The 19,331-nt window shown below is 46.2% G+C and overlaps 1 protein-coding gene across 7 annotated transcripts in view; it reads right to left on the minus strand.

Annotated features, from left to right (window-relative positions):
- Nucleotides 1–19,331, minus strand: part of tns1b (tensin 1b) — a 668,363-nt gene that overhangs the window by 160,135 nt on the left and 488,897 nt on the right. For all 7 annotated transcript variants that reach the window (XM_078227754.1, XM_078227753.1, XM_078227751.1 and 4 more), the window contains 3 exons: nt 18,920–18,970; nt 17,187–17,309; nt 5,478–5,542 (listed from right to left, as the gene is read on the minus strand). In XM_078227754.1, coding sequence (XP_078083880.1) covers nt 5,478–5,542; nt 17,187–17,309; nt 18,920–18,970 — 239 coding nt within the window. The remainder of the gene's footprint in view (nt 1–5,477; nt 5,543–17,186; nt 17,310–18,919; nt 18,971–19,331) is intronic.

Genomic DNA, 19,331 nt, shown 5'->3' on the forward strand with positions numbered 1-19,331 from the left:
GGGAGGCAAGGGATGAGATTGCAGAGCCTTTGGCTTTGATCTTTGGGTCCTCACTGTCCACGGGGATGGTGCCAGAGGACTGGAGAGTGGCGAATGTTGTTCCTCTGTTTAAGAAAGGGAATAGAAATGACCCTGGTAATTATAGACCGGTTAGTCTTACTTCGGTGGTTGGTAAATTGATGGAAAAGGTCCTTAGGGATGGGATTTACGACCATTTAGAAAGATGCGGATTAATCCGAGATAGTCAGCACGGATTCGTGAAGGGCAAGTCGTGCCTCACAAATTTGATTGAATTTTTTGAGGAGGCAACTAAGTGTGTTGATGAAGGTAGGGCAGTTGATGTCATATACATGGATTTTAGTAAGGCGTTTGATAAGGTCCCCCATGGTTGGCTTATGATGAAAGTAAGGAGGTGTGGGATAGAGGGAAATTTGGCCGATTGGATAGGTAACTGGCTATCTGATCGAAGACAGAGGGTGGTGGTGGATGGGAAATTTTCGGACTGGAGGCAGGTTGCTAGCGGAGTGCTGCAGGGATCAGTGCTTGGTCCTCTGCTCTTTGTGATTTTTATTAATGACTTAGAGGAGGGGGCTGAAGGGTGGATCAGTAAATTTGCTGATGACACCAAGATTGGTGGAGTAGTGGATGAGGTGGAGGGCTGTTGTAGGCTGCAAAGAGACATAGATAGGATGCAAAGCTGGGCTGAAAAATGGCAAATGGAGTTTAACCCTGATAAATGTGAGGTGATTCATTTTGGTAGGACTAATTTAAATGTGGATTACAGGGTCAAAGGTAGGGTTCTGAAGACTGTGGAGGAACAGAGAGATCTTGGGGTCCATATCCACAGATCTCTAAAGGTTGCCACTCAAGTGGATAGAGCTGTGAAGAAGGCCTATAGTGTGTTAGCTTTTATTAACAGGGGGTTGGAGTTTAAGAGCCGTGGGGTTATGCTGCAACTGTACAGGACCTTGGTGAGACCACATTTGGAATATTGTGTGCAGTTCTGGTCACCTCACTATAAGAAGGATGTGGAAGCGCTGGAAAGAGTGCAGAGGAGATTTACCAGGATGCTGCCTGGTTTGGAGGGTCGGTCTTTTGAGGAAAGGTTAAGGGAGCTAGGGCTGTTCTCTCTGGAGCGGAGGAGGCTGAGGGGAGACTTAATAGAGGTTTATAAAATGATGAAGGGGATAGATAGAGTGAACGTTCAAAGACTATTTCCTCGGGTGGATGGAGCTATTACAAGGGGGCATAACTATAGGGTTCATGGTGGGAGATACAGGAAGGATATCAGAGGTAGGTTCTTCACGCAGAGAGTGGTTGGGGTGTGGAATGGACTGCCCGCAGTGATAGTGGAGTCAGACACTTTAGGAACATTTAAGCGGTTATTGGATAGGCACATGGAGCACACCAGGATGATAGGGGGTGGGATAGCTTGATCTTGGTTTCAGATAAAGCTTGGCACAACATCGTGGGCCGAAGGGCCTGTTCTGTGCTGTACTGTTCTCTGTTCTATGTTCTATGCTGGATCTGAAACAAAAACAGAAAATGCTGAGAAATCTCAGCAGGTCTGACAGCATCTGTGGAGAGGGAATAAAGTTAATGTATTGAGTCTGGATGACCCTTTGTCAGAGGTGTGTAGGTTTCATTGAGATAGCCTCTCAATCGTCTAAATTCCAGAGAGTATGAACCCAATTTTTGCAGCCTCTCATCATAGGGCAAGAAAGTTGTGATAAGAAATACGCAATTTACAAATGGATATGGATAGGTTAAGTGAGTTTAACGTGGATAAGTGTCAGGCTATCGATTTTGATCGGAAAAACAAAAATGGAGAGAAACTTTCCAAGTGCTTCGGTGCAGAGGGATCTGGGTGTCCTCGTGCATGAATCACAGAAAATTATATATTTTTTAATTCATTCATGGGACACGGGCATCCCTGGCTGGCCAGCATTTACTGCCAATCCCTAGATGCACTTGTTCAGTTGAAAGTCAACCACATTGCTGTGGCTCTGGAGTCACATGTAGGCCAGACCGGGTAAGGACGGCAGATTTCCTTCCCTGAAAGGACATTAGTGAACCAGATGGGTTTTTCTGACAATTGGCAATGGTTTCATGGTCATCAGTAGATTCTTAATTCCAGATTATTTTTATTGAATTCAAATTCCACCATCTACCGTGGCAGGTTTCAAACCCAGGTCCCCAGAACATTAGCTGAGGTTCTGGATTAATCGTCTAACAATAATATCGCTACCACATTGCCTCCCCAATGCAGGTATAGACCATAAGACCATAAGACATAGGAGCAGAATTAGGCCACTCGGCCCATTGAGTCCGTCTCGCAATTCAATCATGGCTGATATTTTTCTCATCCCCATTCTCCTGCCTTTTCCCCATAACCCCTGATCCCCTTATTAATCAAGAACCTATCTATCTCTGTCTTAAAGACACTCAATGACCTGGCCTCCACAGCTTTCTACGGCAAAGAGTTCCACAGATTCACCACTCTCTGGCTGAAGAAATTCCTCCTCATCTCTGTTTTAAAGGGCCGTCCCTTTATCCTGAGGTTGTGCTCTCTGGTTCTAGTTTTTCCTACCAGTGGAAACATCCTCTACTCTATCTAGGCCTTGCAGTATCCTGTAAGTTTCAATAAGATTCCCCCCTCATCTTTCTAAACTCCAACAAGTACAGACCCAGAGTCCTCAACTGTTCCTCATACGACAAGCTCTTCATTCCAGGGATCATTCTTGTGAAACTCTTCTGGACCCCTTCCAAGGCCAGCACATCCTTCCTTAGATATGAGGTCCAAAACTGCTCACAATACTCCAAATGGATTCTGACCAGAGCCTTATACAGCCTCAGAAGTACATCCGTGCTCTTGTATTCTAGCCCTCTCGACATGAATACTAACATTGCATTTGCCTTCCTAACTGCCGACTGAACCTGCATGTTAACCTTAAGAGAATCTTGAACAATGACTCCCAAGTCCCTTTGTTTTTCTGATTTCCTAAGCATTTCCCCATTTAGATAATAATCCATGCCTCTATTCCTCCTTCTAAAGAGCATAACCTCACACTTTTCCACATTGTATTCCATCTGCCACTTCTTTGTCCAATCTCCTCTACTGTCCAAGTCCTTCTGCAGCCCCTCGCTTCCTCAATATTACCTGTCCATCTACATATCTTTGTATCATCTGCAAACTCAACAACAGTGCCTTCAGTTCCTTCCTCCAAATCATTAATGTATTTTGTGACCCTGAGGCACACCACTAGTCCCTGAGGCACTGACCCCTGAGGCACACCACTAGTCACTGGCTGCCATCCTGAGAAAGACCCCTTTATCCCCATTCTCTGCCTTCTGCCAGTCAACCAATCCTCTATCCATGCCAGGATCTTAGCCTTAACACCATGGCCTCTTAACTCATTTAACAGGTGATAAGGAAGGCAAATGGAATCTTGGCATTTATTGCCAAAGGAATAGAATATAAAAGTAGTGAAGTGTTGCTGCTACTGTACAAAGCAATAGTGAGATCGCGCTTAGAATATTGTGCACAGTTTTGGTCTCGATGTAGTTGCATTGGAGGTGGGTTCAGAGGAGGTTCACTGGATTGATTCCAGAGATAAGGCATTTGTCTTGTGAAGGCCTGTATTCCCTGGAGTTTAGGAGAATGAGAGGAGATCTAATTGAGGTGTACAAGAGGATAAAGGGGATTGACAGGGTAGACAGAGAGAGTGTTTCATCTTCTGGGCCAATCTAGAGCAAGAGATCACAGTTTTAGGATAAAGAGTAGCAGATTTGAAAATAGAAATAAGGAGAAATTACTTCTGTGGAATTTACTACCCCAGAGTGTGGTGGATGCTGGGACATTGAATACATTTAAGGAGGAGATAGATTTTTAATTAGTGATGTTAGTAATAGAAGGGTTATGGAGAATGGGCAGGAAAGTGGAGTTAAGTTAGATACAGAGTAAAGCTCCCTCTACACTGTCCCCATCAAACACTCTCAGGACAGGTGCAGCACGGGATTAGATAAAGAGTAAAGCTCCCTCTACACTGTCCCCATCAAACACTCCCAGGACAGGTACAGCACGGGGTTAGATACAGAGTAAAGCTCCCTCTCCACTGTCCACATCAAACACTCCCAGGACAGGTACAGCACGGGGTTAGATACAGAGTAAAGCTCCCTCTACATTGTCCCCATCAAACATTCCCAGGACAGGTACAGCACGGGGTTAGATACAGAGTAAAGCTCCCTCTCCACTGTCCACATCAAACACTCCCAGGACAGGTACAGCACGGGGTTAGATACAGAGTAAAGCTCCCTCTACACTGTCCCCATCAAACACTCCCAGGACAGGTACAGCACGGGGTTAGATACAGAGTAAAGCTCCCTCTACACTGTCCCCCATCAAACACTCCCAGGACAGGTACAGCATGGGGTTAGATACAGAGTAAAGCTTCCTCTACATTGTCCCCATCAAACACTCCCAGGACAGGTACAGCATGGGGTTAGATACAGAGTAAAGCTCCCTCTACACTGTGCCCATCAAACACTCCCAGGACAGGTACAGCATTGGGTTAGATACAGAGTAAAGCTCCCTTTCCACTGTCCCCATCAAACACTCCCAGGACAGGAAAAATACATGTTGTAAAAAAGATAAATCTCCTTCCATTCTGTCCTTTCAATACTCATAGGGTGGGTACAGGCAGTAGCTGTGTACCAAACAGTTTAGAGGTCAATCTTATTTGATATTATCGCTGGAATTCACAAAGTTAAAACCACCTTACTCACACACTCAACAAAGACCAGGAATGAAACTCTGGTGAGATTTTGTCCAATATTGCTGATGGCCGATGTGGCAGGAAAAGCAACTTTGAGGCTGGCAATGCCAATGGAGACTTTTTTCTGCCACATGGTGCAGGACTTTGCAAAAAGAGGCAGATTGAGGTTCCACATCGTGTCAGTGCCCGGCAGTTAGTGATTCACCCACAAAGCCATCAATTCAGCAAATCGATGAATCGGACACCATTTTTAACACCAGCACACAGCAAGCACACCAGCAAACAATCTTCATCCAGGTACACCCCTGGCACCCCTTGGCATTAACCTTGCATTGCACTCTCCCCTCTGAGCACGGCGCTTACATCCTAGCTCCCCGGGGAGTACTGCTCATCCAGGGCCTGCCTTCGTAGACCAGTCATGCCTCAGGCCATCACGCTACCGTGAATGCATTATTTGGCGTGGGGGGTATGGTACTGGTGTGTGGTGATGATAATGATAATTTATTATAAAGAGGTTCTGGAAGTTGAAAGATGTGAAATACAGCCCAGTATTGATGGGGGGAGGGGACGATCGCTTCCTGCTTTTCTATAGACTTGACACACAACTTTGTTCTTCTCGTGATATTTTCCACTCTCGTTGCCAAACTCAGACAGAAGCGTAAAATCCTGGCCTTTGAGTAAGAACAGAGTCCAGCATCCTACCTGGCTGATATGTTGCTGTAGTGCATGTAGGCAGCAATAACCACTCCTGTTCGACCCCGATTTCCCTGCAGTCAGAAAACATTCAAATCAGTGTCTGCAAATCACCAAAAACACAATCAGTTATAAAGCACAGAATTACAGGAGATAGAGAATAAACAGGCTGGAAATTGGAAACTTATTTTAATCAACTTGGGGGTGTGGGAGGGGGAATTGGGTGGGGAGAGTCAGTGATGAGGGAGAGTCAGTGATGAGGGAGAGTCAGTGATGAGGGAGAGTCAGTGATGAGGGAGAGTCAGTGATGAGGGAGAGTCAATGATGAGGGAGAGTCAGTGATGAGGGAGAGTCAGTGATGAGGGAGAGTCAATGATGAGGGAGAGTCAGTGATGAGGGAGAGTCAGTGATGAGGGAGAGTCAGTGATGCGGGAGAGTCAGTGATGAGGGAGAGTCAGTGATGAGGGAGAGTCAGTGATGAGGGAGAGTCAGTGATGAGGGAGAGTCAGTGATGAGGGAGAGTCAATGATGAGGGAGAGTCAGTGATGAGGGAGAGTCAGTGATGAGGGAGAGTCAGTGATGAGGGAGAGTCAGTGATGAGGGAGAGTCAATGATGAGGGAGAGTCAGTGATGAGGGAGAGTCAGTGATGAAGGAGAGTCAGTGATGAGGGAGAGTCAGTGATGAGGGAGAGTCAGTGATGAGGGAGAGTCAATGATGAGGGAGAGTCAGTGATGAGGGAGAGTCAGTGATGAAGGAGAGTCAGTGATGAGGGAGAGTCAGTGATGAGGGAGAGTCAGTGATGAGGGAGAGTCAGTGATGAGGGAGAGTCAATGATGAGGGAGAGTCAGTGATGAGGGAGAGGGTACATGGGCGTGTGGGATGTTGACCTTACTTTGCAATACCGAAACGGCACAGGATTGGATGACATGTTCTAGGTGTCCATTATCCAGAGTAACTCAGTGTCTCCCCGACTGACTGAGCTGGCCATGGCCGGAGGAGGTAGAAAGGAAAACGTGCATTTCTGTTGCGTTTTCTCTGATCTCGCCCATGCACAACACTGACCTGTGTATGCAAACTCTGCTCTGTGATTGGTGTCCTGCTTCCATGACATCAAACCAACCCCACAGTCTTCACAATACCCCACCACCCCCTAGTTTTACCCCCTCCACCTGCTCCTACAGTCTCAACATCAACCCCCACCCACATTCCCGCAGTTTCACCAACAGCCAGACCCAGCCTCTTCCCACAGCTTTACCTGGCTTCCCCCACCTCCCATGGACACAGCAGCATCTTCCCCCCCACCCCACCCGCCTTGTATGGTCCCATTGCTACAATGCCTCTCATTTAGTTCCCCCGAGAGTCGCTCGCTCTGTTCCTCCAGCTGAGCGACAGCTGACATTGTTCACATGCTGTCCTGCAGGGAGCACAGAGGCTCCACCTTCGGCCTGCTCCACATCCAACCAATTCCACGTCACGATAGTTAGTGACTTGGAATGGAGCCTGCAGGTGGTGATGTTCCCATTTATCTGCTGTCTTTGTCCTTCTAATTGGCTGAGGTTGTAGATTTATCTTCTTGTTCAGAATAACGAGTCGGTATATTTAATTATTTATCTATTATTAGTGTCACAAGTCAGCTTACATTAACACTGCAATGCAGTTACTGTGAAAATCCCCTAGTCGCCACACTCTGGCGCCTGTTCGGGTACACTGAGGGAGAATTTAGCATGGCCAATGCACCCTAACCAGCACGTCTTTCAGACTGTGGGAGGAAACCGGAGCACCCAAAGGAAACCCATGCAGATACGGGGAGAACGTGCAAACTCCACACAGACAGTGTCCCAAGCTGGGATTGAACCCGGGTCCCCGGCGCTGTGAGGCAGCAGTGCTAGCCGCTGTGCTACCGTGTAAACAGATGAGAGTAAGCTTTTTGAGGAATGGGGAGAGTTGTTAAGTGACACTCATTGCTGCTGCCTTCTCGCTGTGGCTGAGTGGCCGTGAATGGATAAAGTTAACATCTCCCAGCTCAGATTCCCCATTCAGTGGTTCCCTTGGCAACACAGTTTGCGAGAGGCTTATGCCTGTCTGTCACCCAGAGTCAATGAGACCTTGTTATTGTGAAAGAGCTGGGTGAGATCTGATATGGTTGTTACAGCTCCTCTAACAAGGTCTTTTTAATGCTTTTAGATCTGAATGTCAGCCAGGCAACACTGAGAAATTAAATACATCCCATCTATTCGGGTATTTAGATCCTGATGGACATTTTGAGCAATCCTTCTCCCAGATTAGGGAATCTTTCACCAATCACAGGTCCTCAGGATTACTTTGGTTCAGGCCGAGTGAACAGTCCCAGGCACCAACAATCTCTCATGAACACAGCAGAAACCCAAAATCCTCTCCCCTGAGGGTAACCAGGGGGAAGCCCCAACATTTGGCTGATGGGGAGACAAAGTTAAGTGCACCAACATAAGGCTCAGGCCAGTTAAACCAATCAGAGCCAAGAGCCGTCTGTGCTCATCTGCAGACGGCAGTTGTGTGGGTTTGAGGGAGCTGAGTGGGTTTGAGGGAGTTGAGTGGGTTTGAGGGAGTTGAGTGAGTTTGAGGGAGTTGCGGGGTTTGAGGGAGTTGAGTGCGTTTGAGGGAGTTGAGTGAGTTTGAGGGAGTTGAGTGGGTTTGAGGGAGTTGAGTGGGTTTGAGTGGGTTAGATGGATTTGAGTGGGTTTGAGGGATTTGAGTGGGTTTGAGGGAGCTGAGTGGGTTTGAGGGAGTTGAGTGGGTTTGAGGGATTTGAGTGGGTTTGAGGGATCGGAGTGAGTTTGAGGGAGTTGCGTGGGTTTGAGGGAGTTGAGTGGGTTTGAGGGAGTTGAGTGGATTTGAGGGAGTTGAGTGGGCTTGAGGGATTTGAGTGCGTTTGAGGGAGTTGAGTGGGTTTGAGAATTTGAGTGGGTTTGAGGGAGTTGAGTGCATTTGAGGGAGTTGAGTGCGTTTGAGGGAGTTGAGTGTGTTTGAGGGAGTTGGGTGGGTTTGAGGGAGTTGAGTGGGTTTGAGGGAGTTGAGTGGGTTTGAGGGGGTTGAGTGGGTTTGAGGGAGTTGAGTGGGTTTGAGGGAGTTGAGTGGGTTTGAGGGAGTTGAGTGGGTTTGAGGGAACTGAGTGGGTTTGAGGGAGTTGAGTGGGTTGAGGGAGTTGAGTGGGTTTGAGGGAGTCGAGTGGGCTTGAGGGATTTGAGTGGGTTGAGGGAGTTGAGTGGGTTTGAGGGATTTGAGTGGGTTTGAGAATTTGAGTGGGGGTTTGAGGGAGTTGAGTGGGTTTGAGGGAGTTGAGTGTGTTTGAGGGAGTTGAGTGGGTTTGAGGGAGCTGAGTGGGTTTGAGGGAGTTGAATGGGTTTGAAGGATTTGAGTGGGTTTGAGGGAGTTGAATGGGTTTGAGGGAGTTGAGTAGGTTTGAGGGAGTTGAGTGGGTTTGAGGGAGTTGAGTGGGTTTGAGGGAGATGAGTGGGTTTGAGGGAGTTGAGTGGGTTTGAGGGAGTTGAGTGGGTTTGAGGGAGTTGAGTGGGTTTGAGGGAGATGAGTGGGTTTGAGGGAGTTATAGAGGTCATAGAGTCATAGAGGTTCACAGCATGGAAACAAGCCCTTCGGCCCAAATTGTCCATGCCACCCTTTTTTTAAAAACCCCTAAGATAATCCCAATTGCCCGCATTTTGCCCATATCCCTCTCTACCCATCGTACCCATGTAACTATCTAAATGCTTTTTAAAAGACGAAATTGTACCCGCCTCTACTACTACCTCTGGCAGCTTGTTTCAGACACTCACCACCCTCTGTGTGAAAAAATTGCCCATCTGGACACTTTTGTATCTCTCCCCTCTCACCTTAAACCTATGCCCTCTAGTTTTAGACTCCCCTACTTTTGGGAAAAGATATTGACTATCTGGTTGATCTGTGCCCCTCATTATTTTATGGACCTCTCTGAGATCATCCTTCAGCCTCCTACGCTGCAGAGAAAAAAAGTCCCAGTCTATCCAGCCTCTCCTTATAACCCAAACCATCAAGTCCCGGTAGCATCCTCGTAAATCTTTTCTGCACTCTTTCTAGTTTAATAATATCCTTTCGATAATAGGGTGACCAGAACTGCACACAGTATTCCAAGTTGGCCTTATCAATGTCTTGTACAACTTCAACAAGACGTCCCAACTCCTGTATTCAATAATCTGACTGATGAAACCAAGCATGCTGAATGCCTTCTTCACCACTCTGTCCACCAGTGACTCCACTTTCTCTTTGTTCTGTAACTCTCCCCAACGCCCTAGCATTAACTGAGTAAGTCCTGCCCTGGTTCAATCTACCAAAATGCATCACCTCGCATTTGTCTAAATTAAACTCCATCTGCCATTCGTCAGCCCACTGGCCCAATTAATCAAGATCCCGTTGCAATCGGAGATAACTTTCTTCACTGTCCACTATGCCATCAATCTTGGTGTCATCTACAAACTTACTAACCATGCCTCCTATATTCTCATCCAAATCATTAATATAAATGACAAATAACAGTGGACCCAGCACTGATTCCTGAGGCACACCGCTGGTCACAGGCCTCCAGTTTGAAAAACAATTCTCTACAACCACGCCAATTTTGTATCCATTCAGATACCTCACCCTGGATTCCGTGAGATTTAACCTTATGCAACAACCTACCATGCGGAGTTGAGTGGGTTTGAGGGATTTGAGCGGGTTTGAGGGAGTTGAGTGCGTTTGACAGGAGGCCACATCCAGGATTCATCACTGACAAGATTAAGCAGAAGGTGGGACTTTTAAGAGGCGTCTGGACAAATACATGAATAGGATGGGAATAGAGGGATATGGTCCCCGGAAGGGTAGGGGGTTTTGGTTCAGACGGGAAGAATGCTCGGTGCCGGCTTGGAGGGCTGAAGGGCCTGTTCCTGTGCTGTAAGTTTCTTTGTTCTTTGTGGGATTGTTATGGTGAGGGTGAAATTCAATTGGGAGGTTCAACATTATGAGGTTTTTTGACAGAATAAATAGCAGAAACTGACACAGTCACTGGAAACAGAAACCAAAGAGTCAGAGCTAAAATAATTGACAGAAAAACCAGAGGGGCAAAGCGGCGAGATTTTGACACATTGAGCAATACAGATCATCTGAAACCCACTCTGAACGGTGTAATGGACACCCAATCAGAAAAAAAACAGACCAACATACATATGTCCCAGTTTTCATTGCTTCTTCCTTCAGGGCATTTACTTAAAGGGGATGAATGTATTGGGAAAAGAGCAGAGGAATGGGATGAGGCCAGACTGCTCCTTTTTCGGCAGTGAAATTACAGACTACCGTCAGTGCTGTTAATAAGGCCAATAAACTGGGAGAAAGGGAGAATTGGAAACAGAAGCTCCTAGCCATTCCCTGCGGGAACCAGTGAAGTACTTTCTACTCCTCCCCAAACCCCTCAAGGAAACACTTAAATCAATAAAATAATTTCATTTGCTTGGCTAGTTGATTTCCAAGTCTAGTTAGGCTGGCAAATGCTAAAGGGTCAAATTCACGATCCCACGAGCGGCAGACTCTGTTACTCCAGTTCTGCGGTGCCCTCCACAGGCTGCACCTTGTGTCTGCTCACACACAAATACCAAAACCTTGCAAAAGTGTTCAGTGTCGAGCAATCCTTCATGGCATGAATGGGTGTGTGAGACAGTGAGGGCTCTGGGGGAGACACTGAGGGCTCCGGGGGAGACAGTGAAAGCTCCGGGGGAGACAGTGGGGGTCCGGGGGAGACAACGAGGGCTCCGGGTGTGAATCCTATGATGAAGTCTGCCTTGCTTTGTAAGCAGCACTCAAATTCTCAGTTCTTCTGTAATAACTTAATTCTGCAAAGCTGGCTTTTCAACAACATTGATAAAAACAATGTTCCGAGCGAGGACAAATATTCAATATGGTAATTATCTGTTAAAGATCTCTCAACCTCTTGACAGAATTGATGCTCAGCACCATAAACCATAATCAGAAACAAAAACAAAAATCATTATAAATAGATGTTTAATTTTAGAATTAATTTAGATTTTAGAAGTAATCGTCCGGGTTCACTTGCCTTACCCGTACCAGTGAGGATTACCTTTTGTCCCCACCAATGGAGACCCACCCTGATGGTCTTGCCGGTGGGTCCAGAGGCTATTGGGACTCCCCAGGTGGTCAGCAGCAGGGATTGGGGGTTTCGGGGCAGCGATTGACCTGGGGGAGGGGGGGGGTGGAATTGGGGCAGCGATAGATTGGGGGGGTATCGAGGTGATGATCGTCCGGGAAGGGTGGTATAGGGGTGGTGGTCAGCCAGGGGGGGTATCGGGCCCGCGGTAGGCCGAAGAGGCCAGCGATCGGGGGAAGCGGGGGGAGAAGGCCAGCAGTGGGCCGGGGAGGCCAGCGATTGTTGGTGGGGAGAAGGGGTGATATCATGGGGGTTTGGGGGGGGATGGCAGGGGTGACAGATCTCTCAGTGTGTACGATGTATACTTGTACACAAAACACTGAATGATCGTCGCATGCGCAATGGTACCTTTTAGCTGTCATCAGCCGGTTTTCCAGTGGGACTCTGAAACTCACTGCCTGAAAGGGCGGTGGAGAAAGAGACTCAAAACAAGTGTTGATGTGCACTTTTGATTCCAAAGCATACAAGGCTATGGGCCCAGTACTGCAAAATGGGATTAGAAGAGTTAGGTGGTCTATCTTTAACCGGCACAGCCACAATGGACCAAAGGGCTTATTCTGTGCTGTATACTCTATGAATTCCCCCCACCCCCACCCTACACAATGCCCCTCCCACCATGCCACAGACACCAGCCTCCCTTCCCACAGAGATGGAACCCACGGCACCTCCCCAACCCTGGCAGTGCTCCTATGCATCCCCGGCGGGTTCTGTTTGGCTGTTCCCCGATTATAAAAACCTGACGCCAGGACACTGAGTGGGGGATGTTACTGTGGGGAGGCTCGCTAATCATATTTAAATGTGGTATAATAGAGTGCCTGTCATTGCATGGCAGGAACTCCGTTATGTCACTGACGAGGTGCGGGGAGAATTGAGCGGGGAAATCCTCTCAGAGCAAAAGCCGATGTGAATCTCTCGCTTCATTCATCATCCTCTTTGCCACACCTGCCCATCGGAAATGGGGGTGGAAATTCCCTCCCGAAGCTTCTACATTGAGATTGATTTCATTCAGAGCTCAAATCCCCAAAACACTGCAATGGGTTTGAACTCAGCCTGATTTTAACCCGGTGGAAGTGAATTAAAATCTCGCTCATATTCTCTGGATTATTAGTAACATTTCAAGATAACCCTGACATGACCAAAGTCAATTGGCGCAGACAGGGTGATACGAGGGGCATTTACTGTTCCTCCACACACTGATGTGCCCACAGAGGCTGCATATTTGTGGGTTTATAAGTTCGACACTGTTTCTCAAACACTGGCTTGAGCTGGTGCAGGCAAAACATTTGACGCTGACTTTCTGGAATTAGGTGTGTGATGTGATCATTTGGATGCAGTATCAGGAATTCTGGTATGTGAGGCAGGAGAGCAGACAGAGAAAAAACTAAAGAAAGGAATTCAGTCATTCGAGATAAGGCAGTCTGAAGATGTTTGGCAACACACAACATGTGGTAGGTTAAAGACATTAAACAAAGGCAATCACATTGTCATCGAGTCATTACGGGACAGGAGGAGGGCATTCAGTCCAGGCCATTAGTGTAGGATTGGAGTCTCGTATCAGGCAAACCCATGGGTGAGAAGTTTCATAAAGAAAATAACAGTGGTGGACTGAGTGGCTTTCACAACCACTTGCCAGTTTGCCAGTCACTTTTACTGAGGCAGCTTCCAGCCAACTGAAATGCTCAAACAACCACACTTCTCTGAAGTAGACATATTGGTCTTGAAAGGTTAACTCTGTTTCTCTCTCCACAGGTGCTGCCAGGCCTGCTGAGTTTTTACAGCATTTTCTGTTTTTATTTCATATTTCCAGCATTCACAGTATTTTGTATTTATTATTATTCACTGGATTACTCATAGGAACATAGGAATTAGGAGCAAGAGTCGGCAATCAGCTCTTCGAGCCCGATCCGCCATTCTATATGATCATGGCTGATCTTCATCTCATCCTAATTCCACTTCCCTGCCTTTCCCTGTAGCCCTTTATCCTGCTTTTGATCAAATTTTTATCTATCTCTTGAATCCATTGATTGATTTTGTATCCACTGCATTCTGGGGCAGTGAGTTCCAGAGATTCACAGCCCTCTGTGAGAAGTAGCTTCTCCTTATCTCTATCCTGAACTTCCCCCCTCTTCCTCTGCAACTATGACCTCTTGTCCTAGACTGTTCTAGGAGAGAGAACGTTTGGTTAACATTTCCTTCATCAATCCTGTTGAGTATTTTATAAACCTCAATCAAATCCCCCTCATTCTTCTGTACTCCAGCGACGACAAGCCCAAGCTACTCATACGACAGCCCCTCAAACCTGGAATCAATCTATTGAACCTCTTCTGAACCGCCTCCAATGGCATCACATCCTTCCTCAAAGAAAGTGACCAGGACTGAACACAATACTCCAAGTGTGGTCTCACCAATGCCTTATCCAATTGTAACAACCCTTCACTACTTTTATACTTTGGACCCTTTGCAATAAATGCCAGGATTCCATTTGCCTTCTTTACAACATTCTGCATGTGCATACCCACTTTCTGAGACTCATGCACAAGAATACCCAGATCCCTCTGCACAGACGCCATTTGAATCTGTTCCCCATTTAAATAGTAATTTGCCCTTTTACATTTTCGGCTAAAATGGATAATCTCACATTTATCCACATTAAACTCCACCAGCCAGATTCTGGCCCATTCCCCTAGCCTGTCAATATCCATTTTCAAACTTTTTATCTCCTCGTCACAGCCTGCTTTCCCACCCATTTTCGTGTCGTCAGCAAATTTTGCTATGTTACACTTTGTCCCTGCTTGTAGATCATTGACATAGATTGTAAATAGTTGTGATCTGAGAACTGAACCCTGCGGGACTCCACTAGTTACAGATTGCCAATTGGAGAATGAAACATTTATCCCAACCCCCTCTGCTTTCTATCAGTCAGCTAACCCTCAATCCAAGCCACTACTCTACCCCCAACCCCTTGGGACCTAACCTTCTGGATCAGTCTCTTGTGTGGCACCTTATCAAATGCGTTCTGGAAGTCCAGATATGATGTGGAGTTGCCGGCGTTGGACTTGTGTAGGCACAGTAAGTAGTCTCACAACACCAGGTTAAAGTCCAACAGTTTGGACTTTAACCTGGTGTTGTGAGACTACTTACTGTGCCTACGAAGTCCAGATAGATTATATCCACAGGATCCCCTCTATCTATCTTGCTGGTTACATCCTCAAAGAACTCTAGCAGGTTTGTCAAACAAGACTTGGCCTTCACAAAACCATGCTGACACTGGTGAATTGAGTTTTGCTTTTCCAGATGCTCAGTCACCTCCTCCTTAATGATCGACTCCAGCAACTTTCCCACCACAGAGGCTAAGCTGACTGGTCTGTAGTTTCCCACTTTTTGCCTCTCTCCTTTCTTGAATAAGCATGTTGCCAGTCTGCCGGGACCTTTCCAGAATCCAGAGAATTTTGGAATATCGTAACTAATGCATCCACAATCTCTGCTGTTACATCCTTTAACACCCTATGGTGTAGGCCATCAGGTCCCGGAGACTTATCTACTTTTAAACCCTTCAGTTTACTGAGTACCTTCTCCCTGGTTATAGTAATTTCACCAAGTTCCACTTTATTAACTGCAGTTTTTGGGGGTGAATTATTATTTTCTACTGTGAAGACAGAGACAAAGTATTGGTTTAGTGCCTCTGCCATCTCCGAGTTTCCCATTCTTATCCACCATTTCCAGCCTCTAAAGGGCCAACATCTACTTTCACTATCCCCTTCCTCTTTATATACTTCTAGAAACTTCTGGTGTCAGTGTTTGTGTTTTCAGCTAGCTTCCTCTCATAGTCCATTTTAGCATCTTTGATATTGTATTTAGTCACCTTTGTTGGTGTTTGAAGTTCTCCCAATCCTCCACTCTGCCACCAACATATGCAGTATTATATGCCCTTGTTTTTGCCCTTATGTTATCCTTTATTTCCTTATTAAGTTATCCAGTAACTGAAGAACTTCAGTAGACCTTGTATTTACAAACTGAAGTCCCAGTTTGGCATTGAAATGATGAGCTCCTCTGACTGTTTCCCTCGACTTTAGCTACAATTTCAGTCAGTTGTTCGTGTCAAAAAATGATGCCTGCTATGTTCTTTCTTCTCATTTCTGATTTTTCGCCCCTGTTTGACATAGGCACAAATCTCGTTATGGGCAGAAACACTTGCGAGAGGGCGATAATGAAATCTGTGCTGGGGAGATCTCAGAATGAGATCTTCATCGCCCACCCACCAGTGACATAACCAGGTTCACACCCAGCCAGGGCATGACCCTGATGTCCATTCATTTATATGTATTTAAATATTCAAAATCAGATTAATGCTGTTTCTTCCGGGAACTTTATATGTTCCCTCCCGCCAGCATGACATAACGCTGTTGGGAATCACTACTGGTCTCAGAGGCCAGTGTAGTCCCTGGGTGGTCAAGGACATGGCAGGGCAGTTTCAGAGGGTGAGGTCTAGAGGGGAATGCCCTAGAAGCGCGTGAGGCCTAGAGCAGGCAACCCCGTCGTGGGGTTGTCCACGTAGTGGATGTCTGTTATTAGTGATGGTACTTTACTTCAGAATGTAAGCCTATTTTAAAGTTGCTAACTTCTATATTCCAGTGTGTAATCCTATGGCTTCCCATTATGATGGGGAGACTGAGTGTTCAACTTCTTTACCTTGTGACTGACAAATGGTTTAGAAATCCATGGAACCGCATCTCCGAAATACTTTAAAGCCACGGGGGGTGGGGGTTTGGGGGGTGCAATGCCCCAGTTGCGCCAAATAGGATGGGCAGAGGCAATGGGGCAATGCCCCAAAGACCCGATGTCGGTGAGTGGGAGGTGGGGTATGTCTAATGTTGATTTGAGATCAGGATTTCTGTGGAGCTGGCCTCTCTGGCATCTTTAGGGCCCCGCCCCTCACAATGATGGCGCAAAACACCACCCCCCCCCCCCCCCCCCCCCCCGCTTTAAAATGGTGTAGTGTGGTCAGATCTCAATGGGAAACTTGTCTATTTCTCTGGGGAGAAACTTGCTGCTTTTCGTCAGAACCTGACATTTTGCCATTTTTGGGGGGAAATTCCACCTTTTTGAGGGTTGATTGGTTCCAAAAACTAGTCAAAGCTTTAAAAAGATTGAAGGATGAAGTCTAATTCAACAGGAACATTTGTAGGGAATCAAGTTCCTCAGTGATCCTTCAGAAACTGGCACATTTTGAAAGATGAGCAATGTTCAGAATCAAATGTACAGATATATATATGTAAATACCTGGGACAAAACTGAACAGTTATGCAAAACAATGTGAGGAATCTAAAACACAAAGTCAAGGAAAACAAAAAGGATAAAGACTGAGGGAGAGTTGCTGTTTTAATGTGATTAGCTAACCGAGTACAGGTGGGTGATGGTGACGGTATTCTTTCTGTTCTGTGGCACAAACAGCAGAGCAGTGGGGGTTTCAACCTGAAAGGTTACAAAAAGGAGGAGACATCGGGACCCTTACCTTGTTATGAATGACTACCACGTGCTGAGAGTCTGAGTTCAGCCAGGTGTCCATGGCTTTGCAGATGCTGCAGATCTTGTCCAATGGAGGAGCATGGAGATCAGGCCATCCAAAGTCCACCACCTGCAATGGCAAACACACACCTTCGTGAAACAAGAGCTGCAAACACAACGTGCATTCTCTTCATTGTGAGGTACTGCTGCTCCAGGGAGAAGCATCATCCCCAGGTCCCACTACCCACCTCCAGTTACAGCAGTGCAACAGAACCCAGATCAAACTCAGACCACTCAAACAGAGCAATTAAAGCTCATAGGCTCAAGACTCAGCTCTCCCACAATTCCTGATCCTTATTAGATTTGGACCATCTCTCCTGGCACCTCACCCAATGATTTATTCTTCACGTGTCAGCATGGACACTGAGGGTAAATACAACACCAATCCACTGAGAGTGTCAGAACTAAGACTGAACATGGTCCCTGCCTTGTCCAGTCCCACACTGGATCATTCAGTCCGGGATAAGGTGGAAACTGGGTCAGTGCTGCCCTGACAGCCTAAGCAGGGAATGTGAACTTGGTGAATGAATGAGGGAATGTAAGCTCTGTGGAGGATACAGAGAGGCTGCAAAGAGATATAGACAGGTTAAGTGAGTGGATAACAAGATGGCAGTTGGAGTATAATGAGGGGTCTTTCACTTTGGTCATATTAATAGAAAATCAGAATATTTTTTAAAAATCAGAATATTTCTGAACATATGTTGATGTTCAGAAAGACTCGAGTGTGCTCATATAAGGAACATCATAAGTTAACATATGGGAGCAACAAACAATTAGGAAGGCAAATGGCATGATGATCTTTATTGCAAGAGGATTGGAGTAAAGAAGCCTCACTATAAATGTAGCTTTACTGAGACCACACTTTGGGTCTCCTTATTGAAGAAAGGATATACTTACACTGCAGGCATTACAGAGGAGGTCCATTTGATTGGTCTCTGGGATGAGGGCGGTAGGTATCCTATAATGAGGGGCTGAGTAAATTGGGTTTACATTCTCTGGAGTTTAGAAGAATGAGAAAGTATCTCATTGAAACATAAAAAATTGGGAAGTGGTTTAACAGGTTAGACACTGAGAGCGGAATCTGAAACACACAGGCACAGTATCAGGATAAGAGATGAATTCTTTAGGACTGAGATGAGGAGAAATTTCTTCAAGTAAGGGCTATGAATGTTCAGAATTCTCAACCCAAGAGGGTTGTTTGTGGGTGCGCTGTCATTGAATCTATTGAAGTCTGTGATAGACAAATATTTGCTCCCTCAGGGAATCATGGGAAATGGGAAGCAGGAAAAAAGTGGAGCTGAAGTCCAAAATTGGCCATCATCATAATGAGGGAGCAGGCTCCAATTTCCTCATGTTCTAATAATAGAGTGTGAAGTGGCTGAGCCTCTGGATGTGGTAAGAAGTCTCACAACACCAGGTGTCCACCCCAGTCCAACGCCGGCATCTCCACCTCTGGATGTGTGCAGATGCTTTTGATTTGATTTGATGTATTATTGTCACATGTGTTAACATACAGTGAAAAATATTGTTTCTTGTGCGCTATACAGACAAAGCATACCGTTCATAGAGAAGGAAAGGAGAGAATGCAGAATGTAGTGTTACAGTCATAGAATGTAATGTTACAGTGTGGCTGCACAGACACAGGAGGAGATGGGAGCTCTCTCTTGCTTACAACCTTACCTTAGGATTGAGTTTATTGATGTCATGGCGCTGTTCGGACAGATTAAAAAGCTGCAAGTAGACAGGAGATAGATTAATGAGAGCTACTTGCAGTTACTCAGCTCAATCCCACATTGGGGGCACTACAGCATATTCAACATAATCTGATATAAACATTTTAATCACGGAAACCGGTTCACCTTCAAACACCAAGAACATTCTGGAAGAATTTATGTTTTTAAAAGACACTGTCCCTTAAAGGTTTCATACAAGGACTCAGTTTGCTACTGTTCCCAGTGAATCCTGGAACTCCCTCCCCAACAGCACTGTGGGTGTACCTGCACCTCAGAACTGTAGCAGCTCAAGAAGGCAGCTCACCACTATTTTCACAAGGACAACACGAGGTGGGCAATAAATGTTGACCTAGCCAGCG

The sequence above is a fragment of the Mustelus asterias genome, chromosome 14 (assembly GCF_964213995.1).
Source record: "Mustelus asterias chromosome 14, sMusAst1.hap1.1, whole genome shotgun sequence".
Lineage (NCBI taxonomy): Eukaryota > Metazoa > Chordata > Chondrichthyes > Carcharhiniformes > Triakidae > Mustelus > Mustelus asterias.